The sequence below is a fragment of the Schistocerca gregaria genome, chromosome 4, assembly GCF_023897955.1.
Source record: "Schistocerca gregaria isolate iqSchGreg1 chromosome 4, iqSchGreg1.2, whole genome shotgun sequence".
Lineage (NCBI taxonomy): Eukaryota > Metazoa > Arthropoda > Insecta > Orthoptera > Acrididae > Schistocerca > Schistocerca gregaria.
In genome coordinates, this window is record NC_064923.1 from 421,019,375 (window position 1) to 421,044,913 (window position 25,539).

The 25,539-nt window shown below is 37.9% G+C and overlaps 1 protein-coding gene across 2 annotated transcripts in view; it reads left to right on the forward strand.

The window, feature by feature from the left end:
• Nucleotides 1-25,539, forward strand: part of LOC126268105 (TGF-beta receptor type-1) — a 197,861-nt gene that overhangs the window by 155,703 nt on the left and 16,619 nt on the right. For both annotated transcript variants that reach the window (XM_049973616.1, XM_049973617.1), the window contains exon 8: nucleotides 25,090-25,329. In XM_049973616.1, the coding sequence (XP_049829573.1) occupies nucleotides 25,090-25,329 (240 nt within the window). The remainder of the gene's footprint in view (nucleotides 1-25,089; nucleotides 25,330-25,539) is intronic.

Below are 25,539 nucleotides of genomic sequence, written 5' to 3' on the forward strand. Positions count from 1 at the left end.
TATTTCCTGTGAATAGTGTCCGATTTTGGGGGGGGGGGGGGGGGGGGGAGGCAAAAATATAATATATAATGGAAAGTGATTAATAATTGCTGCTTGAATAATAAAAAAAAAATTGGAAAGAATAATTGAAAGAAATAGGAAGGTGCACATATACTTAGTGAACTGGCACTAATACTCAATACATTTAAGATCAACATTCATCATTTAAATTTACGTACTTCTCGTTATCGCCATTGTGCATAGAGTTGGTTATGACGATGCTGTTACTGGATGCCCCCACCTCTGCTCACGCAAATTCCACTTGTCTGCTTCAATCTTCATGGTACAGGATTCTCCGCACGGGCGAAATGATGAACAGATGGGGTTATTTATACAGATATAAACTTAATCTCCATAATAACTTTTATAACACTTGTGTAATGTATGGTTAGAATATACATCTTTGAACAATGCTAAAATGGCAGAACTTGTCATACATCCTCCCACTACCACTTATAGAGACAAACAGGTGAAGATACAGAAATTAATCAATTGAAGTGTGTATCTCTACTTGTTTTGTTTGTGTCCCAGCATTATTTCTGATTCAAAATAATGTTTTTGTATGTTCATGGAAAAGATGAAAGTTGAATTGTTCTGCTTTTCTTTTTCTTTTATTTCATCTGATGAACAAATTGAGTAACCTGTTAATGATAAATAGTTTGTATTAAATTCAGTATTATTTTACCTACACATCTTGAGGGCTGAATTACAATTAACTGAAATAGTGGCAATGTAGTTTTTGGCCATATATTTGTGATGTTATCATAAAACTTCCTTCACAGCTGTTTTGTGTGCAACGGTATAGTTATATATGATTGTGTGGATTTTGGAACTAAGATGAGAATTCATTTAAAGTCAAAAGTTCACATTTTATTAACAATTATAGGTCAATCCACGAACAATGGCAGTTCGTGCATGTCGAGGCATGGACGGAGATTGCATTGTTGATGATTGCAAGTGACAACTGCGGTACGTGCCTGCGCACACTTTCTGCTTGAGGAAAGTGTACATCGTGCAAATTATGTCTCTCATTTACGTATGCAGAGTTTATCACTTACCACCATAATCAATGATGACAACTCGAACAACTGGAATCAAAATTCACTAAACAACTCGCTATTATCACATTTAATGCACACATTAGCTACAGGATCCACTGCAGAATGCTCAGAGCAATATTGAGTACTCATTGGCCGTCAGGGAATACCTGACGCAGGTGTGCAGAATGAGCCTAAACTCAACCGCCATCGTTCATGACTTTTATTTATTTAGTATTTATTTGTCCCATAGATCAAATCAGTACAGTGGATTTTTTTTGGTAAAGAATAATAATTCTAGTATGTATTGGCATGGGAAGGGCAAAATATTTAGTTTCTTAAATAATGGTTTACAAGTGTCTCTTTGTTTTTTGAACATAATTGTTCTGACTATCTTCTTTTGCAGTTTGAATATATTAATTGATTCAGAATTTTGGCCTCAGAAAATGATTCCGTAGTTAAGTACAGAGTGAAAGAGTGCATGGTACATTGTGGTTAGGGTACTTGTGTTAGTGATGTTCCTTATTGATCTAATCATGAAGCACACTTTACTAAGTTTTGTGCTGGCAACGTCAATGTGCCTTTTCCATGTGAGCGTATCACTAATAGTGACCCCCAAAAATTTTGTTTCATTTTCAAGTTTTACATTTTTTTTCCAGTGATATAGTTGGTAGTAATGGATTTCTGTTTTGGGCAGTGTGGAAGGTTATTCCAATTGTCTTTTTTGCATTAAGAAGCAGCCTGTTACTTTGAAGCCATCGACTTATTTGATCTGTGGTCCTATCTATATTAGATTGGAGAATTTGTTCGGGTGCAGATATGAGTACAGAGGTGTCGTCAGCAAACAAAAGGGTTTTTGTGTCTGGTAGGCTGTGAGGAAGGTCATTTATGTAAAGTAAGAACAGCAAGGGGCCCAGGACAGAGACTTTTGGAACGCCTTGCTTTATGGTATGTATGGAGGAATGTACAGTGCTAGCTGTACCTGAAAGCTTAGTTTTGTTTAATTCGACATACTGCTGTCGGTCTTCCAGATAGCTTTTAAACCAGTCATAAGCATTTCCTCTTATTCCATAGGAATGCATCTTTTGCAAAAGTATACTATGATTAAACATGTCGAAGGCCTTTGTTAGATCTAGGAAGATACCTTTGGCTGGGAGTATTTTGTCCACAAGCTCCAGTGCATGATCTAGAAATTCTTATATTGCATAAGTTGTAGCTTTCTTACTTTGGAAGCTGAACTGAGCAGGTGTCAGGATATTTTCTTTGTCTAGAAAGGACATGATTCTGGTGGCTATTATATAGTCAAATACTTTACTAAAAGTTGAAAGCAGTGCAATGGGTCGATGACTGGGATCCTCTTTGCTTCCTTTTTTGTGGACAGATATATTTTTTGCAATTTTGAGCATACCAGGAAATGCACCATTCAGGAATGAGAAGTTTATTATATGGGCTAGGGATTTACTGATAAAGTTACTGCAATTATGAAGGAGGAAGCATGGAATTTGATCTTGTCCAGCAGATGATTTTTTTTAATGTTGCTATGAAGTGTCTTTTCTATTTCAATTTCAGATGTAGGCCTTAAAAATAGAGTCTCAGAGCATAAGTTTGGTTCTGGTTGTAAGGGACAGCTATTTTTAAGATGGTTAGCCAGGTTTTCTACTGTTTCTGTAAATAGTTATTGAATTCCTCTGCTGTTTCTTTCCCACTGGAGACTAATTTTCCATTTATTTTTAAGGTAATATCACTTTGTAGTTGTTTTCCTCTATTAGTATTCATATTAATAATTTGCCACATGCTTTTGCTTTTATTTGATGACAATTTGAGGTAGTTATCATTCTGTAGCTTTTTGGCTGCGTTTACTACGTTCCTTAATATCTTTTTATATAGAGTAAAGTATGACTTAAATGCTTCACTACTGCCTAGTTTGGATTTGCTAATGTAAAAAAGTTCTCTTTTTCTTTGTGATGATCTAACAATTCCTGGGATGATCCAGCTGGAGAGTTTTCTATCTTAGTTGATACATTTTGTTTGTAAGGGAAAGTGGAAATTAAAATAATAACAGAAAATATCCAAGAATGCTTCATATTTTCTGTCTACTGTTTGAGCCTCATATACATTTTGCCAGTTTTCATTTTGTATATCAAAGAGGAAAGTATGCATGTGGGTTTTATTGAAGTTTCTCCTCTGTACAGTGATTTTATTGTATCCGTGACTGTTATTTTGCAACCAGACCTGCATAATTAATGCATTGTGGTCTGAAAATCCTAGTTTGATGGAGGATACAGTACAATTTATATTGCTTGCTACTTGATCCAGACAAGTGGTACTGTGATTTGTTATCCTGGTTGGAGTGTTGACCATTAGGTCTAGGTCGTAGCTGTTCATAAAATTTTTAATGCTTAGATGGCTAGAGTTTTCTGAGAGAAAATCTATATTATACTCACCACATATTAGAACACTATATGATTTTCTTTTACTTAGATTTTCCATTACTGGTGCTAGATTTTTGTAGGAAGTCCCTATGTTACCAGAGGGTGACCTGTAAAATGCTATTATATAAACATTTAGATCTGTAAGCTCTACAACTGACAGTTCTATATCTTTTTCAATACTATACGAGTTACAAATATCAAGAGGTATAGCAGTAATGTTGTCTTTTACAAATATGCAACTACCTCCACCTTTGTAAGATGTTCTTGAGAAGTGACCTACGAGTTTAAAACTTGGTATCACAACACTTTCTATTTCAAAAGACCTCATGAAATGTTCATTAATACATAATATCTGTGTATCTGTCAGTTCACTTGCACTTGATAACAAAATTTCTAATTCATCAAGTTTGGTTTTGAGCCCTTGTACATTATGGATGTATACTTTTAGATCAAGAATTTTTTTGTTTAATTTTTTTATACATTGGTGAGGAGATTCAGACTTTACCTTATTTAATACAATTTGCTGATGGAGTCCTTTGCAAGTTTTATGGTGTATCTTTAACTTGTTTGATGATGCTATCTTTAACTTGTTTGGTGATGCTAAGTTTTTTCTTTTCTCAGAGGGGGATAGAAAAAATCCTCCTTCTTGGGTATATTCCACCTTGATCTTAAATTAACACTTACAGGTGCAGCTGCTGCAGTCCTTTGTGGATCTTCTGATGTCTCCTCTTTCCTGCTTTCTTCATTCTTGTCAAATTTGCTTTTCTCATTTTTGCCTGTAAGTCTTTCAGGAAGCTGATAGACAGATCTATTTCGTAATAGTCTTTCTTTAATTATTTCACTGATTTAATCGCACATAATCCTTTTTCCGTCGTAATTAAGGTGTATTCCGTGTTTGGTGTGCAGGTTTTGATGTAGTTTACTTACGTCCAGTACATCGCACTTTGTGTACTCTGCACACAATTTCTTAATTTTGATGTTAGTTTTCCTAATTTCTTTATTAACACATGATCAGTAAATTAGGTCGTGTCTATGAGGCACAGTGGCTACTATTGTCTTCCTTGATTTATTCACTTCTAGAAAATTCTGTAGCGTTTTGATGCAGGCATCGGCTTCATTTTTACCTATGTCATTTGAACCCGCTATACATACTATAAAGTCATTATCCTGTATTGTGTTCATCTGAAGATCAGTGTCTACGACATGGTTTGTTCCCGCTCCAGGTTTCACTATGCTAGTCACTGCCAATTATAGCAGTGAAGGAACAATACAGGGAGACAGAATTTTATATGTTGTGACAAAAGATCAAATAAGTAGCAAAATAGAAACCTATGAGATAAAAACTAGTCTGAATGTGGCACATTGAGTTGGAATCACAAGTTTAGCTACACATTAATTTCGAAGTGTTACATTCAGCTGCGCAATTTTAGAACAATGTCAAAAGCGTCCTGTATTGTTGACTTAAGGAGGATGATAAAATGTCTTGAACTGCCATTGTTAGGCAAAACCAGGAAAGTAAATACAGACAAAACTGGTTACAACAACATCAAAGGGGCTGATGGTTTGTGGTTGCTATAGCTAATAGTCACACAGACCAGATTTTTGCTTTGTTCTCTGATAAAAATTTGGTGTCTGTTAACTTTAGGCTGCCATAGCATTAAAACTTCAAACAGTAGTATTCACAATACAACATTTGTAGAGAGGGACTGAAGAGGAAGTTTTCTTATGCGTATGCAGTATGTACAGCAATAAAATGCCATCAAAATGTAAAAACCTTTAATAAGTGAAGAAAGTAGTAGCAACAGTGTAAATTGTTCATTAATGTCGAACACAGTCTTAGATAATGAATGAGATAATATGTTGAGCATGTTTAAACTTACTGTTGTTGCTGTGTGGTATAATACTCATAAATGACACAGCTTAGTTACAGTTACAGTATTACAAAAGTTAATTAGCAGTACCAAAATGAAGAGACAGTAGTCTACACGTAAAGTACAAAAATGCCTACAGTTTCTACTACTGAAAATATGCAACACACACAATCACAAAAAAATTAGTAATGCCCACATCTGTGCTTTGAAAAAATTGTTTTTGTTGTGGTCTTCAGTCCTGAGAATGGTTTGAGGCAGCTCTCCATGCTACTCTATCCTGTGCAAGCTTCCTTTTTTCCCAGTACTTACTGCAACATACATCCTTCTGAATCTGCTTAGTGTATTCATCTCTTGGTCTCCCTCTACGATTTTTACCCTCCACGCTGCCCTTCAATGCTAAATTTGTGATCCCTTGATGCCTCAGAACATGTCCTACCAACCGGTCCCTTCTTCTTGTCTAGTTATGCTACAAACTTCTCTTCTCTCCAATTTGTTCAATACCTCCTCATTAGTTATGTGATGTACCCATCTAATCTTCAGCATTCTTCTGTAGCACTACATTTCAAAAGCTTCTATTCTCTTCTTGTCGAAACCATTTATCGTCCATGTTTCACTTCCATACATGGATACACTCAATACAAATGCTTTCAGAAACAACTTCTTGACACTTAAATCTATACTCGATGTTAACATATTTCTCTTCTTTACATATGCTTTCCTTGCCATTGCCAATCTACATTTTATATCTTCTCTTCTTCGACTATCATCAGTTATTTTGCTCCCTAAATAGTAAAACTCCTTTACTACTTTAAGTGTCTCATTTCCTAATCTAATTCCCTCAGCATCACCCGACTTAATTCGACTACATTCCATTATCCTCATTTTGCTTTTGTTGATGTTCATCTTATATCCTCGTTTCAAGACAGTGTCCATTCCGTTCAACAGCTCTTCCAGGTCCTTTGCTGTCTCTGACAGAATTACAATGTCATCGGCAAACGTCAAAGTTTTTATTTCTTCTCTATGGATTTTAATACCTACACCAAATTTTTCTTTTGTTTCCTTTACTGTTTGCTCAAAATACAGATTGAATAAAATCTGGGAGAGGCTACAACCCTGTCTCACTCCCTTCCCAACCACTGCTTCCCTTGCATGCTCCTCGACTCTTATAACTGCCATCTGGTTTCTGTACAAATTGTAAATAGCCTTTCGCTCCCTATATTTTATCCCTGCCACCTTTAGAATTTGAAAGAGAGTATTCTAGTCAACATTGTCAAAAGCTTTCTCTAAGTCTGCAAATGCTAGAAACGTAGGTTTGCCTTTCGTTAATCTTTCTTCTAAGATAAGTCAGGAAGGTCAGTATTGTCTCACATGTTCCAATATTTCTACGGAATCCACACTGATCTACCCCGAAGTCGGCTTCTACCAGTTTTTCCATTTATCTGTAAAGAATTCACATTAGTATTTTGCAAAAAATAACACTGTTGAAATTTAATTTTCTAGTTTTCTACAATCATGGCAAAGACAGCATCTTTTTTTAAATCCGTTGCTTTAACTTTAAAATTCACCACAGTAACACATACTACAGTACACTGCCCTACTTAAGGTAATCAGCTATTGTTGTCAACTTTTTCTATTTAAGTTGTGTGTACACATTTTGCATTTGATAATGGATTTATTTTAATGCCTTGTTATTGTCATTTGTATTAAACTCTTCTTTGAAAACAGGAAATTTTTATAAAGTTTTCACTGCAATGAGAACTTCATTAAGTGATGTCACAACAAACTGTTCTTCTTGTCCATTTTCATGTTCATCAAACACATGTTGGCTCTGGATGTCAGCTACAGTGTCTTTTTCACTCAGCGAGGCCTAGATGATAAGACTGTTGTCTATCTGGGTGAAGTCCTCTATTTTACAAGTTGACAGATACGGTTTCCATCAGAGGAATTTCAACCTCATCTTCATTATCAGCACTGTCAGCTGTTGCTGAAAACATGTCATCCTCACCATGGGATGGTGCAGAAAGGTCTCTGAAACTTGTTTGTTTAAAGCAACTGGCAGTTGTCTTTTGAGTGACATTTTCTCATGCTTCTGATATCATTGAAATTGCCTCAGGAGTGTTGAAAACTGTTTCTTTACCTCCTTTGATTTTTGTGACATGTTCATCACTTGAAGTTTCTTGTACCACATTTTCAGAGATTTTATAACTCCCTGATCCATAAGTTGTTGAACTGAAGTGATGTGTGGAGGTAAAAATACAAGCTTTGTGCTCTGCATATTGTTGAGTACTGGATGAGCAGGGCAGTGATTGACTAGAAGAATAATTTTTCATTTCTTTGGCTACACTGGAGAATCCCAGTTATGCAACTACTTTTCAAAAAGGTCATCCAAGATTTTGCATTGCTTTCATTAAGTACAAATAGGGAGTGAATATTTTTAAAACATCTAGATTTTCTCGATTTCCTGATCACCAAAAACTTTTCTTTACATGATCCTGTTGTATTTTCAGCAACCATAATTGTGATCTTGTCTTAGACACTTTCCCACCCAAACACTGTTTGCCTTTAAACATCAGTATCTTATCTTGTATCATGTTGTATAACAATCAAGTTTCATCTGCACTGAATATATCATCTGGCTTTTAATCTTCACACAAAACATGCCACTTCTGTCTGTCATGCCATCACATACACCAGCAGCTTCACCATAACTTTTCCTGGCAATAATATCATTCTGAGCTAAGAAACATTGAATCCAAGTTGAAGAACACTTAAAGTTTGGTTCTAATAGATGTGCAAAGTGATTGGCTTTTGCTTGAAGAATGGATCCATTGATTGGCACATTGTTTGATTTTTACTGCTTACACCATGTAAGTAAAGTTTCTATACCTTTGTGCTCAGATGATCTTGCCTGCTTGATATTTAAAGAATTGTGTTTGGAAAGAGACACTATTTTCTCTCCGTCCTCCCAAGTAGTAGAAATCGCGTAGTGTTAGACACCCAATTCCTTCATGGCACTGACATTTGTCCCCCCATTTTCTAACTGCCATATTAAAAGTGGCTGTTCTTCAATGTTAAGTACTTTGCTCTCTTTTTTGTGACATCTTTAAAATGATGCTTGCATTGACTGTTTAGTACACATACTGATTTGAAACAAAGAAACTACAAAGAACAAGAGATTGAAAATAAGCATTACATTACTGTTAGTAATTCCCAAAAGTGTAACAAACAAAAATTAATATTGGATGTGATATATTTCTCCAAAAATGTCATAACAAATGTGTCGTTTTATACAATAAGTCACAATAAGCAATGTTGTACTAAGTGATTTTTTAAATACACAGTGTGTCCAAGTTCCGTAAGGACTGAAGTTCCGTAAGGACTGCTTGTATGAAATTCCAAAGCAATGCTATCTCATGGCATGTTGTGGCATTACGATCCTTAAAGTTTCAAATACTTCTGTGTAGAAAATGCCTGCAGCAGGCATCCTGGCTGTGAATGTAAACAGTACATTTCTGACACTTGTCAGAAAGTGGCAGTGGAGGAGTGGGGCTACATCAAGTTTTTAGAATCCTGCAGCATTTATGGCTGAGGTTTCACCAAATTTGATTCAAATACAGAGACAGGGTTCCTGGTTGCTTCCCCAGGTCACAAAGCAAAGACTGTGCCCGAGATCTTGGCCAGCGCAAATGGATCACCTTCCTGTATCACCCACTGTAAGTGCTGGATTTGGTCCCAGCCAACTTATGGTTGTTCCTGAAATTGAAGTTGGCAATGAAACAACACACTAAGCCAAAATTATGGACACCCAAGAAAGTTGTACTACAGTACTAAATACAACTCCAAAAGACTACAGTGACTGCTTCAAAACACTTTTAAATTTATTTCAGTTGTGTTTTGATTCATAGGGGGATTATTTTGAATAAATGCAGTGATTTTGTGAACATAATACATGATGTTTAGTTTGCATAACCACAGTTCTAATGGAGCTGGGACAAATTGTATATAGCATTTACATAGGATTTAGATGGGACCATTAGATTCTGCTGATACAGCCAAAAGTCATTAAGAACTGTGTCATTATACTGTATCTACTCTGAGTAGTTAAAGTCATTACAATATGGCATTCATTAATTTTTGAAACAGATCTAGATAACAGGAAAAATTTCGTGGCTTTACTGTTTGATCAAAAGTTGGTGCGTGTGAAGCTAAAAAGTCATTTATGAAAGAGTCATTTTCAGAAGCGGAATGGGGAGCGATCTGCATTACATTATGTTAAATTGTGGGTCAATAAACAAAATAACGACTGAAATTTGTTATTATGTAAACATTATAGAAAAACTTGCATTGAAAATTAATGGCAACATAGAATGTGAATAGGTTGGTAGTGGCGGGGGTGATGGTGGTGGTGGTGGTGGTGGTGGTGGTGGTGGTGGTGGTGGTGGTGGTGGTGATGATAGGATGCTATCCAGAAGAGGTATGCAAAACCTTGAATTTACTGAAGAAAAAAATAGAAAAAAGGTCTTAGTTCAGAAACACATTAAAAGCAATGCACAGTTCTCACCAGACGCAAGTTGTTGTTGTGGTCTTCAGTCCAGAGACTGGTTTGATGCAGCTCGCCTTACAATTCTATCCTGTGCAAGCCTCTTCATATCCGAGTAACTACTGCAACCTACATCCTTCTGTATCTGTTTAGTGTATTCATGCCTTGGTCTCCCTCTATGATTTTTACCCTCCACACTTCCCTCCAGTACTAAATTGATGATCTCTTGATGCCTCAGAACATGTCCTACCAACTGATCCCTTCTTCTAATGAAGTTGTGCCACAAGTTCCTCTTCTCTCCAAGTCTATTCAGTACCTCCTCATTAGTTACTTGATCTACCCATCTAATCTTCAGCATTCTTCTGTAGCACCACATTTTGAAAACTTCTATTCTCTTCTTGTTTGAATTATTAATCATTCATGTTTCACTTCCATACGTGGCTACACTCTGTACAAATACTTTCAGAATAGTCTTCCTGATACTTGAATCTATACTCGATGCTAACAAATTTGTCTGCAAAAATGAAACAAATGAGCCCTTGGTCACAGTTTTTAATCTTATTGACCAGGTTTCAACACTTCTAAGAGTGCTTTCATCAGAATTTAGACATACAAAGTGGTTTATAACATAATTACAAATTTATAGGAGAAATTTTTTTTATATATAAAAAAGTGTAAATACTGACTAACATACCAGAGAGAGACAGTACTCACATGTCAAGTATAACATAAATAACAAGCCAGAAAGGCTTTAATCACAAAAATTCAAAAAGAATGTGTGAAGGCGAGAAATTTATTCTGGTTATTCACTATGTGGCATTTCAGCAAGTGCCATCCATTTTAATAATAAACCATATAATTTGTAAGCACTATGGATTTACTGATGCTACACTTGCTTTTATTCTTACCCACATAAACCATGAACCATGGTTTGGTTGGGTTGGTTTGTTTGGGGGAGGAGACCAGACGGCGAGGTCATTGGTCTCATCGGATTAGGGAAGGACGGGGAAGGAAGTCGGCCATGCCCTTTCAAAGGAACCATCCCGTCATTTGCCTGGAGTGACTTAGGGAAATCACGGAAAACCTAAATCAGGATTACCAGATGCGGAATTGAACTGTCATCCTCCCCAATGTGAGTCCAGTGTGCTAGCCACTGCGCCACCTCGCTCGGTCATGAACCATGGATCTTGCCATTGGTGGGGAGGCTTGTGTGCCTCAACGATACAGATAGCCGTACCGTAGGTGCAACCACAATGGAGGGGTATCTGTTGAGAGGCCAGACAAACGTGTGGTTCCTGAAGAGGGGATGCAGCCTTTTCAGTAGTTGCAGTGGCAACAGTGTGGATGATTGACTGATCTGGCCTTGTAACACTAACCAAAAGGGCCTTGCTGTTCTGGTACTGCAAACGGCTGAAAGCAAGGGGAAACTACAGCCATAATTTTTTCCGAGGGCATGCAGCTTTACTGTATGGTTAAATGATGATGGCGTCCTCTTGGGTAAAATATTCCCCCATTTGGATCTCCGGGCGGGGACTACTCAAGAGGACATTGTTATCAGGAAAAAGAAAACTGGTGTTCTATGGATCGGAGCGTGGAATGTCATATCCCTTAATCGGGCAGGTAGGGTACAAAATTTAAAAAGGGAAATGGATAGGTTAAAGTTAGATATAGTGGGAAGTAGTGGAGTTGGGTGGCAGGAGGAACAGGACTTTTGGTCAGGTGAATACAGGGTTATAAATACAAAATCAAATAGGAGTAATGCAGGAGTAGGTTTAATAATGAATAGGAAAATTGGAATGTGAGTAAGCTACTACAAACAGCATAGTGAATGCATTATTGTGGCCAAGATATACACGAAGTCCATGCCTACTACAGTAGTATAAGTTTATATGCCAACTAGCTCTGCAGATGATGAAGAAATTGATGAAGTGTATGATGAGATAAAAGAAATTATTCAGATAGTGAAGGGAGATGAAAATTTAATAGTCATGGGTGACTGGAATTCAAGAGTAGGAAAAGGGAGAGAAGGAAACATAGTAGGTGAATATGGATTGGCGCTAAGAAATGAAAGAGGAAGCCACTTGGTAGAATTTCGCGCAGAGCATAACTTAATCATAGCAAACACTTGGTTTACGAATCATGAAAGAAGGTTGTATACATGGAAGAACCCTGGAGATACTAAAAGGTATCAGATAGATTATATAATGGTAAGACAGAGATTTAGGAACCAGGTTTTAAATTGTAAGACATTTCCAGGGACAGATGTGGACTCTGAACACAATCTATTGGTTATGAACTGTAGATTAAAACTGAAGAAACTGCAAAAAGGTGGGAATCTAAGGAGATGGGACTTGGATAAACTGAAGGAACCAGAGGTTGTACACTGTTTCAGGGAGAGCATAAAGGGAACAATTGACAGTAATGGGGGAAAGAAATACAGTAGAAGAAGAATGGGTAGCTTTGAAGGATTAAATAGTGAAGGCAGTAGAGAATCAAATAGGTAAAAAGACGAGGGCTAGTAGAAACCCATGAGTAACAGAAGAAATACTGAATTTAATTGATGAAAGGAGAAAATATAAAAATGCAGTAAATGAAGCAGGCAAAAAGGAATACAGACGTCTCAAAAATGAGATCGACAGGAAGTGCAAAATGGCTAAGCAGGGATGGCTAGAGGACAGATGTCAGGATGTAGAGGCTTATCTCACTAGGGGTAAGTTAGATACTGCCTATAGGAAAATTAAAGAGACCTTTGGAGATAAGAGAACCACTTGTATGAACATCAAGAGCTCAGATGGAAACCCAGTTCTAAGCAAAGAAGAGAAAGCAGAAAGGTGGAAGGAGTACATAGAGGGTCTATAAAAGGGCGATGTACCTGAGAACAATATTATGGAAATGGAAGAGGATGTAGATGAAGACGAAATGGAAGATATGATACTGTGTGAAGAGTTTGACAGAGCACTGAAAGACCTGAGTCAAAACATGGCCCTCGGAGTAGACAACATTCCATTGGAACTACTGATGGCCTTGGGAGAGCCAGTCCTGACAAAACTCTACCATCTGGTGAGCAAGATGTATGAGACAGGCGAAATTCCCTCCAACTTCAAGAAGAATATAATAATTCCAATCCCAAAGAAAGCAGGTGTTGACAGATGTGAAAATTACCGAACTATCAGTTTAATAAGTCACAGCTGCAAAATACTAACGCGAATGGAAAAACTGATAGAAGCCGACCTCGGGAAAGATCAGTTTGGATTCTGTAGAAATGTTGGAACACGTGAGGCAATACTGACCGTACGACTTATCTTAGAAGAAAGATTAAGGAAAGGCAAGCCTATGTTTCTAGCATTTGTAGACTTAGAGAAAGCTTTTGACAATGTTGATTGGAATACTCTCTTTCAAATTCTGAAGGTGGCAGGGATAAAATACAGAGATCGAAAGGCTATTTACAATTTGTACAGAAACCAGATGGCAGTTATAAGAGTCGAGGGACATGAAAGGGAAGTAGTGGTTGGGTAGGGAGTAAGACAGGGTTGTAGCCTCTCCCCGATGTTATATAATCTGTATATTGAGCAAACAGTAAAGGAAACGAAAGAAAAATTCTGAGTAGGTATTAAAATCCATGGGGAAGAAATAAAAACTTTGAGGTTCGCAGATGACATTATAATTCTGTCAGAGGCAGCAAAGGAGTTAGAAGAGCAGTTGGACAGAATGGACAGTGTCTTGAAAGGAGGATATAAGATGAACATCAACAAGAGCAAAACGAGGATAATGGAATGTAGTCAAATTAAGTCAAGTGATGCTGAGGGAATTAGATTAGGAAATAAGAGACTTAAAGTGGTAAAGGAGTTTTGATATTTGGGGAGCAAAATAACTGATGATTGCCGAAGTAGAGAGGATATAAAATGTAGACTGGCAGTGGCAAGGAAAATGTTTCTGAAGATGAAAATTTTGTTAACATCGAGTATAGATTTAAGTGTCAGGAAGTCGTTTCTGAAAGTATTTGTATGGAGTGTAGCCATTGGTGGAAGTGAAACGTGGAAGGTAAACAGTCTAGACAAGAAGAGAATAGAAGCTTTCGAAATGTGGTGCTACAGAAGAATACTGAAGATTAGATGGGTAGATCATATAACTAATGAGGAGGTATTGAATAGAATTGGGTAGAAGAGGAGCTTGTGGCACAACTTGACTAGAAGAAGGTATCAGTTGGTAGGACTTGTTTTGAGACATTGAGGGATCACCAATTTATTACTGGAGGGCAGCGTGGAGGGTAAAAATCGTGGAGGGAGACCAAGAGATGAATACACTAAGCAGATTCAGAAAAATGTTGGCGGCAGTAGGTACTGGGAGATGAAGAAGCTTGTACAGGGTAGAGTAGCATGGAGAGCTGCATCAAACCAGTCTCAGGACTGAAGACCACCACAACAACAACATGCTCCTGTTGTCAACAGTGTTCTATCTGACACATGTGTGTACTCGTAGTATTGTGTTATGTAGTTTAAATTCTGTCAGCAATTCACCTTGATAATGGCTGTAAGATTATCACCCAAAATATCAGAAAAAAAATAATGGTATCCCAGATGCAAACCTGAAAGATGATGAAATAAACGATAAAGTCCACAATTATTAGAATGAAGATTGTTATGAAACATGAACAACTGAAATTTAGTTGACCCAGAAGATTGTCTCCAGGAGAGAGACAAATTGTTGTCAACCTGTGTCCAACTGGAGCTTGACTGAGGAAGTCTATTTTTAAAACCTCTGTGAGATTCTTGGGCCTGAGTTTTGATGATCATAAAAACATTTGTGTGAATGTATAGTTGCATAATGTACAGATCAGCTCGATCTTCCTATCTGAAGATCTTGGATGCAGTCCACCATTCAAGTACTAAATTAGCATAGACCCCTACCAAAGTACTCCCATACCTAGTCCTTGCAGAGAGGCTGGTGAGCTGCCAGTTACCATCTGACAAGATCTCATTGTAGTGCAACATGCATTCAACATGAGGTCTGTGCTCAAGTTTTAGCACTGAGTCTAACAATTCATGCAGTGAATGTTTGGTGCTTTCTGTATGAGCAAAGACATACATAGAGGAACTTGGTGTAGCAGACATTCCTGTTCTTAATCAGGGATGGAGCAAATACCATATGTGAATGATTGTCAGGTTCAGATTAAACTCTGATATGATGAAGCACAATAAGAAAATCCGTCCACCTGCTATTTTTGAAAAGGTATTTTAACAGCATTTTATGTGTGTATTGCAAATGGTCAGTGGCTTTTACTGACTGTGTCATTGAATCTCATTTAGCAAGCCACTTTTCAGTGTACTGTACATAGTTGTAGGTGATCTGGCAGGTGCTGGAAAAGGTGAGATGTGAAGGTAGAGGGAATTTTCTTGTTTATGCTGACTCCATTTGTCCTATGCTGGCAATTCAATTAAGTGTACCGAGCAGTTAAGATAATTGAGATGATGCTGGAAACTATCTTTCACCTACAAAGACAGGGAAAGAAATGATAAAGTGCTATTCTGCAGGTTATTTGGACACATTGGGATTGAGGGAAATGAGATAACTGACACAACAGTGAAAGCAGCTTGTCAGGAAAACAACATGGTTCACTATAATGAAAAAGATCCTGCAAGAATGGGACTAATGATGAGTGAAGAGAATTTTTCAGTGTGACAGAACTGCAGTCCTTCTGCAAGCTGCTGCAAATTTTAGTGCTGGGCCATCAGCAAGTGTCAGTTTGTGAACCATTCAACAAAACATCATCAATATGGGCTTTCGGAGCCTACATGATACTAGGCAGGTGTATCAGTTTCTTTGGCTCTTTGGGTAACAAAGAGGGTGATGGCTGATGAATGTGAGAAATGATGGTAGGAAGTGACTAACAACGAGCTCTGGTCAGTTTGATCATGGTGCACATTAGTCCAGTCTCAAAGGAAGGGTGAAGGGAAATTCTTTGGCCTACTAAGCGATTTACCCTCAATTTTAACTGATAATCAGAAGTCTTCCGAAGTAAGAGTGATTTCAGGTGTGCTGCAGGGGAGTGTCATAGGACTGTTGCTATTCACAATATACATAAATGACCTGGTGGATGACATCGGAAGTTCACTGAGGCTTTTTGCAGATGATGCTGTGGTGTATCGAGAGGTTGCAACAATGGAAAATTGTACTGAAATGCAGGAGGATCTGCAGCGAATTGACGCATGGTGCACGGAATGGCAATTGAATCTCAATGTAGACAAGTGTAATGTGATGCGAATACATAGAAAGATAGGTCCCTTAGCATTTAGCTACAAAATAGCAGGTCAGCAACTGGAAGCAGTTAATTCCATAAATTATCTGGGAGTACGCATTAGGAGTGATTTAAAATGGAATGATCATATAAAGTTGATCGTCGGTAAAGCAGATGCCAAACTGAGATACATTGGAAGAATCCTAAGGAAATGCAATCCGACAACAAAGGAAGTAGGTTACAGTACGCTTGTTCGCCCACTGCTTGAATACCACTCAGCAGTGTGGGATCCGCACCAGATAGGGTTGATAGAAGAGATAGAGAAGATCCAATGGAGAGCAGCGCGCTTCGTTACAGGATCATTTAGTAATCGCGAAAGCATTACGGAGATGATACATAAACTCCAGTGGAAGACTCTGCAGGAGAGACGCTCAGCAGCTCGGTACGGGCTTTTGTTAAAGTTTCGAGAACATACCTTCACCGAAGAGTCAAGCAGTATATTGCTCCCTTCTATGTATATCTCACGAAGAGACCATGAGGATAAAATGAGAGAGATTAGAGCCCACACAGAAGCATACCGACAATCCTTCTTTCCTCGTACAATACGAGACTGGAATAGAAGGGAGAACCGATAGAGGTACTCATGGTACCCTCCGCCACACACCGTCAGGTGGCTTGCGAAGTATGGATGTAGATGTAGATGTAATCAGACCGTAGGTGCAACCACAACGGAGGGGTATCTGTTGAGAGGCCAGACAAACGTGTGGTTCCTGAAGAGGGGCAGCAGCCTTTTCAGTAGATGCAGGGCAACAGTCTGGATGATTGACTGATCTGGCCTTGTAACATTAACCAAAACGGCCTTGCTGTGCTGGTACTGCGAACGGCTGAAAGCAAGGGGAAACTACAGCCGTAGTTTTTCCCGAGGGCATGCAGCTTTACTATATGATTAAATGATGATGGCGTCCTCTTGGGTAAAATATTCCCCCATTTGGATCTCCGGGCGGGGACTACTCAAGAGGACGTTGTTATCAGGAGAAAGAAAACTGGAATTCTATGGATCGGAGTGTGGAATGTCAGATCCCTTAATCGGGCAGGTAGGTTAGAAATTTTAAAAAGGGAAATGGATAGGTTAACGTTAGGAATAGTGGGAATTAGTGAAGTTTGGTGGCAGGAGGAACAAGACTTCTGGTCAGGTGACTACAGGATTATAAACACAAAATCAAATAGAGGTAATGCAGGAGTAGGTTTAATAATGAATAGGAAAATTGGAATGCGGGTAAGCTTCTACAAACAGCATAGTGAACGCATTATTGTGGCCAAGATAGGTACGAAGCCCACACCTACTACAGTAGTACAAGTTTATATGCCAACTAGCTCTGCAGATGATGAAGAAATTGATGAAATGTATGATGAGATAAAAGAAATTATTCAGATAGTGAAGGGTGACGAAAATTTAATAGTCATGGGTAACTGGAATTCGGTAGTAGGAAAAGGGAGAGAAGGAAACATAGTAGGTGAATATGGACTGGGGCAAAGATATAAAAGAGGAAGCCGCCTGGCATAATTTTGCGCAGAGCATAACTTAATCATAGCAAACACTTGGTTCAAGAATAATAAAAGGAGGTTGTATACATGGAAGAACCCTGGAGATACTAAAAGGTATCAGATTATATAATTGTAAGACAGAGATTTAGGAACCAGGTTTTAAATTATAAGACATTTCCAGGGGCAGATGTGGACTCTGACCACAATCTATTGGTTATTAACTGTAGATTAAAACTAAAGAAACTGCAAAAAGGTGGGAATTTAAGGAGATGGGACCTGGATAAACTAAAAGAACCAGATGATGTACAGAGTTTCAGGGAGAGCATAAGGGAGCAATTGACAGGAATGAGGGAAAGAAATATGGTGGAAGAAGAACGGGTAGCTGTGAGGGATGAAGTAGTGAAGGCAGCAGAGGATCAAGTAGGTAAAAAGACGAGGGCTAGTAGAAATCCTTGGGTAACAGAAGAAATATTGAATTTAATTGATGAAAGGAGAAAAGATAAAAATGTGGTAAATAAAGCAGGCAAACAGGAATACAGACGTCTCAAAAATGAGATCGACAGGAAGTGCAAAATGGCTAAGCAGGGATGGCTAGAGGACAAATGTAAGGATGTAGAAGCTTATCTCACTAGGGGTAACATAGATACTGCCTACAGGAAAATTAAAGAGACCTTTGGAGTGAAGAGAACTTGTATGAATATCAAGAGCTCAGATGGAAACCCAGTTCTAAGCAGAGAAGGGAAGGCGGAAAGGTGGAAAGAGTATATAGAGGGTTTATACATGGACGATGTACTGAGGACAATGTTATGGAAATGGAAGAGGATGTAGATGAAGACGAAATGGGAGATAAGATACTGCGTGAAGAGTTTGACCAGGCACTGAAAGACCTGAGTCGAAACAAGGCCCCGGGAGTAGACGACATTCCATTAGAACTACTGACGGCCTTGGGAGAGCCATCTGGTGAGTAAGATGTATGAGACAGGCGAAATACCCTTAGACTTTAGGAAGAATATAATAATTCCAATCCCAAAGAAAGCAGGTGTTGACAGGTGTGAAAATTACCGAACTATCAGTTTAATAAGTCATAGCTGCAAAATACTAACACGAATTCTTTACAGATGAATGGAAAAACTGGTAGAAGCGGACCTCAGGGAAGATCAGTTTGGACTCCGTAGAAATGTTGGAACACGTGAGGCAATACTGACATTATGACTTATCTTAGAAGAAAGATTAAGAAAAGGCAAACCTACGTTTCTAGCATTTGTAGACTTAGAGAAAGCTTTTGACAATGTTAACTGGAATACTCTCTTTCAAATTCTGAAGGTGGCAGGGGTAAAATACAGGGAGCGTAAGGCTATTTACAATTTGTACAGAATCCAAATGGCAGTTGTAAGAGTCGAGGGACATGAAATGGAAGCTGTGGTTGGGAAGGGAGTAAGACAGGGTTGTAGCCTCTCCCCGACGTTATTCAATCTATATTGAGCAAGCAGTGAAGGAAACAATCAGACAATTGCAATAAAATTATTTTATGTGGTGTGACAACTCCTTTCCAACTTGATTGAATGGGAATTTTAATGATTTCCGGGTAGTTATTTCATCGTATTAATTGTTTGATCAATCTAGCTGCGTTTATGTGTATGACAACAGTACAATCAGACATACTGGTTGAATGCTTGTGCAACATTTTATTGTTTGGGCTTCTAGATATATAGTCTTTATTTTTTATTTTAACAATTTTAACTACTTGTGTACAACTATATCGGGAATGAGCACTGATGGCTTTGCATCAAAATCAGCCCCATCCATCCAAAATGAGGAAGTCTCAAGAGAAGGACAATGATTTACCATTTATCAAAAATATTCCCAAAGAATGACCTCGTGACAACTTTTCAGTGGACCGGCTCCGTTTCTAGTTCAGTGACAGAAGAGAAACTTTAGGGGTTCTACAGACTACACAACATGATATCATCAAGCTTCTGCAGTTAAAATGACATTATACAGCCAAGCGAACTGAAAGGGAAGTAAAGTAAGACTGTTATGTACAAGACTGAGAAGGTGAAATTAGTGATATCCAGCTGTGTATAATGTTTAATCATGAATAAGAAATCAGGAAAGAAGGAAAGTTTCCTTCACCCATTATTCTAAGAGAATGAGCCACTATGTATTTATCACTGGACCACTTTTATCTACTCACAGAGTATACAACCACATCCCAAGTATCATTCATGCATTTACCAAGTTAACTTGTGAAAACTACAAAATGAGCAAAAACAGAGTTTGTAAGATTGGATTACAAAAACTAATTTTGGAACTCCAAGTAAATGATTAATTAGAGGGACTTATTTTGTATCTCAGAAATTCAAGGTGTTCTGCAGAATAGAACAAAATTGAACACATTTTAATAATGACAGGACTCTTTAGAGCCAGTGGGCAGATTGAAAGAACCAACACTTGTGTGGCTATGATCATTGCCAAACTTAATGTTGACAACTCTATTGAATGGTACAAAACAGCACCACCACTTCAACAAGGTATGACAAATTGAGAAAGTATCATTTGAACGTTTGATGGAAGTTAAGATTCTCACATATTCTGATCTTCATACTGCAAAATTATTGGAAGAAGCACTTTGAAGAAAGATGGAATGAAGTGAGAGAAGATACAAAATTCTGAACCAGTAGGGTGCAAGACGGACACACATAGGACCAAAATTAAAGCTGAGAGTGAAGACTCTTGCTCCCTAATTAAAAACAAAAGAGAAATGAAACAATACACTTAATATTTGCTCAGAAGATGATAACTGCAAGGATACAGGCCTATGATGATGTGTTCCAAAGTAATGCAAACCTGACCAAATAACTAGTCATCATCCAAGTTGGATAATTGTCATGACTGCTGCTTTTGGGATTTGGGCATGAGATTGAGAAGTTTTTCTTGCCAGGGTATCAAATAATAAGAGACCCAACAGATATGAACAATAGATGAATAATTACTTTAACAAATGCAACAACCAGCCACCTTTTTATACAGCTTTATTTATGCTGAGAGATTTTTGAATTTTTCACTCACCTTCAGTAAGTATATTACATTTATACCTTCATCAGTACCAAGCTTTTGTTGAGTGTATTTTGAACACAGCAGCCACTCTGTGAAAAATAGTAATTCCTTTAGACTCCATGTTTTCTGAGTTGTATATTTATGATAATTAATTGTTAAATGCATCGACTAACATTCTGTAACTTTATATGCATAGTACTCATGCTGTTTGCTTCACTCATGCATTGCCACATTCACATTATTGCCAACTTATGTTTTCATTTGTATTGGAAATTATTTCTAAAGTCAAGGTTGTGCATTTTGTTGAACAGAATCATTTAAGCTCAACATAATTAATTCTTACTTGTGCACATCCACAAATGGCATCCTAAATGATCACAGCTTCCCAACAAAATGTTCCTAAGACATTTTCATAATACTGAGACAACCTACACAGTAAGTACAGTCCTGGAAAAAACATGATGATGACAACCAAACACATTACAAAAATAGATGTATATACGTGTGTACGAAGGTTGGAACTTAAATAGTGGCAACTATTTATTCACAACTGATACAAAAGAGTTACATGTTTGTGCCTGTTACTGTCCTTCAAATTAGTCACCAGTGTTGTGTAGAACCCATTGCCAGCGATGTGGAAAGTGTAGTGTACCATTAGCAGAGTCTATTCTGTTGATGGTGCAAATGGAGCGGTCTACTGCCTGTCGAATCTCTGGAACAATTCTGAAGCGAATGCCACAAAATGGTTCCTTCTTGGAATCATATCAAAGTTACAAGGACTTAAGTCCGGGGAGTATGGTGAATGCTTCAGTACTTCCCAGTCCCATCGACCGAATAGAGCCGCCACAGCTGTTGCTGTATGCATCAGCGTATTGTCATGCAAAATGATGAGTGGGTTGCACAGAAAGTGTTGCTGCTTCTTTTGCAAAACTGGTCACAGGCGATGCTCCAAAAACAAACAGTAATATGACTTAAGTCCTTGTGACTTTGATTTGATTCCGAAGATGAAGGAACCACTTCGTGGCACTTGCTTCAGAACGGTTCCAGAGATCCGAGGGGTAGTAGACTGCTCCATTTGTACCATCAACAGAACAGGATCTGCAAACAGTATACTACGCCTTCCACATCGCTGGCAATGGGTTCTACACAAAGCTGGTGACTACTTTGAAGAATGGTAACAGGTACAAACATGTAACTCTTTTGTATTGGTTGTGAATAAAAAGTTGCCACTATTTAACTTCCAACTCTTGTATGTATGTATGTATGTATGTATATAAGTTCCACATCCCCTCCTGAAACACTGGGCCAATTTCAACTGAACTTGGTACAAATAACCCTTACTATAGGGCAACAATTGCTGTCAGTTGAGAAACCCCTGCCTATTATAGTTCACGAGGTAACATCATAAACAACGAGATGTGTGAAAACTGCCACATCGTGCCAACATTTAAAACTATTAATTCTGTGATACTGACTCTATTCACAATAAATTTTGCTGACAGTATCCTTGCTAGCAGTATCCATGTATGCTGTTAAATGTGCCAACAAAATTATATCGTGGTACCACATTTAGTTTGGGAGATATGACATCATAAACACTGGGATGCATGTAAAACTGCTGCATTGTGCATGATGTTTAAATTTATTACTTCTTTCCTGTTAACTGTATTCACAGCACAGTTTACAGATGTGTCCACATATGGCACTGAATGTACCTATAAAATTTAATCGTCGTATGATACATAGATGAGGAAATATGACATCATAAACACTGAGCTGCGTGAAAAAATTCTGTCTCATGCGTGTTTAAATACATTTGTTCTCTACTTCTAAGACACACCTACAGTTGAGTCAACTTCAGGAAATCCTTAACACCTGGCAATGCTTTTGACAGCTTTCAATTGCTAAGCACAAAAGGCTGTGTGCAAAAACAATAGTTATTTATAGAGCTATGTGAATAGCCATTGCCATAGAGATGTTTACAAAAAATGTGGATGCATATTTCTTTGTATAGCTGTTTCATAATTTTGAAAGTGACCATCACAAGTAGATGGAAATGAATGTTTTTTGATATTGCACTACAAACACAGTCCATTTGTTTGTTTTTGAATCTAATAGAAAATTGGCAGAATGAATACTCAGGCAATTCTGGGTTTGTCAACAGTTTGTCAGCTAGTGATGATGATAAATGAAAGATCGCAATTTTCTGTTCTCTTTCCCATTGTGGTGACATAGTAACTGTATAAGAAGTAGGTCATTTTCCTTCCTGCTTTGTTTATTCTGAAATGTCATTCCAGTATGTTAATGTATAACTTTCGTGGCTACATTGGCCTTTCCCATTGTAGCTTCCTTTTACCCTTTTAACCACTGTAACATCCTTATCAAACCATATTACATTCCCTGAGTTTTATCCTTACTTCAAGGTTCTTGCCCCTGTATTTGTTCACACTGTAAAATCTGCCCCCCCCCCCCCCCCCCCCCCCCTCCGCAACCAGCCACTATCATTCACTCCAGTCCTGCAAGTGGTAAATTGTATACCGTAACAGACAGAGCAACAAGTGAAACCACACATGTTGTGTACCAACTTCCATTGCTGAATGTATGAATGGATGTAGAAGAATTGTCCCATCTCGAGGACACCCAGTAGCCATTTGCTGACCATGCTGTGCAGCATAACTAGTTTTTCAAAACTCCAGAGATGAGAATTTGCTCTCCAACATAGCCTCGCATTTTGTCAGCTCTAGGATTTGACCTACATTAATGTACAATCACTCTTTTTTTTATTTTCTCAGTACCTCCATTTTGTTTATAGTTTCTAGTTACACTATTCATTTGCCTTCTTATTTTTCGTCCTCTATCTACCTTCTGTTTCTGACTCGGTCTGTATATAATCTCTTTACTGAAAACTGGTGAGTTGCCTACCAATATTTGACATTCTCCTCTCTATGATGCCTTGTGCTTAATTCTGTCTCCCTTTGTCCTCACAAAAGGCTTTTCCTCTCATCCTGGGGTCTGAGTGCCCTACTGCTTATTTCTAACACTTCCCAATGATGTACCTCATTTCTCCCTGAGGAAGGAACTAACAGCAAGTTCCAAAAAGTTGGATTAGTGTTTTTGTTTTAAATGTGGTTATGGGCAATACAGAAATATCTGAATATCATTTTATTTGTAAAAGGAAAAGAGAGAAAGTGTTGATTTGTAGCAGAATATTGCAAGGAGCCATAAATAGTTAGTAAATTGAGAAGAGTCCATTGAAGAAGGTATTGAAGTCTTCAGAGGTAATAAAGTATCCAGTCAAGAGATACATATAGCATACAAGGTAAACAATATGCAAAATAAAACCAGGCCTTAAGCATTTCTTGATTTTTAGAAACTTTTAGTATGGATATCAAAAGTAAAGTACTTTCTGCTCTTATTAATTTACAATTGGGAAGCACATAATTATGTGTAAAAATGCATTGTTATGAATCAATAAAATCAACATATATCACTTCATTAATATGCCATCTTGCAAGCACTCAATGGAACATGGAAAAAACTGCAGAATCCACTCCTTTGTATCTGCATTTGCATTTCTACTTTGTGCTTCTTTATAGTGACTTTGTTATATCACACACACTTTCCCCCACCTTCATGAATCATGCAGAGGAATGGCAGCTGTTGATAAGTCTCCATATGAGCTTGCGTTTCTCAGAATTTACCATCATTGTCATTTTGTAAGATACATGCCAAGGGAATAATATGTTGCTCCATATTCTTTGAACCTGTACTCCTGAAATTTTAGCAATCAACCGTACCACAATGCACAACATATCTAATAACTGCCTTACCCCTAACCATTATTATACGACTGCCACACATTAAAATATTCTTATGGCATACCTCCAGATATTTTGAATCCGTGATTGTTCCAGAAAGTAGTCTTTCCCACTATTTACAAACAACATTTTTTGCTGTTGTTGTACATCTATCTTGAACAGAAACATTTCCTCTGGGCATGACCGAATCTGTTTTTGCATGTGGTGATTTCTCCCCATTGAGAACTACGTACTGTGTTCTTTTTGCCAGAAAGTCTTCAGTCCACCTTTAAAAGCTAATGCAGTATTTCATAAGATCATATTTTGTCCACCAGATGACAGTGTGGAACCACATTGATTGCCTTCTGAAAATCAAACAACATCGGATCAACTTTGGTGGTGCTATCTTAGCATATGTATGCATTTTTTCCTATTTGTATATTACATAATTAATTGTCGTGTATGCATATGTAAAATTCTGCTTTTCTGGCCTTATAACTGTCTACAATTTTATGCTTTACTATTTCCCTGTGCAGGTACTTGATGAACTAATAAATACAAACCATTTTGATTCCTTCAAACGAGCTGATGTCTATGCTTTGGGGCTGATATTCTGGGAAATAGCAAGGAGGTGTAATGTTGGGGGCATCTATGATGAATATCAGTTGCCATTTTATGACATGGTACCTTCAGACCCAACTATCGAAGAAATGAGGAAGGTTGTATGCATTGATCGACAAAGGCCGTCCATACCAAACAGATGGCAGTCAAATGAGGTAAGATAATGCAAATAAAATGTTTCCATCCTGTAGCAAATGAAGAGGTGTGTGTGTGCATGCACGCACATGTGCGCATGTGCATTTGCGTGCATATGTGTGTACATGTGCGTGCGTGCGTGTGCATGCATGTGTACATGTGCATGCATGTGTGTGTGTGTGTGTGTGTGTGTGTGTGTGTGTGTGTGTGTGTGTGAGAGAGAGAGAGAG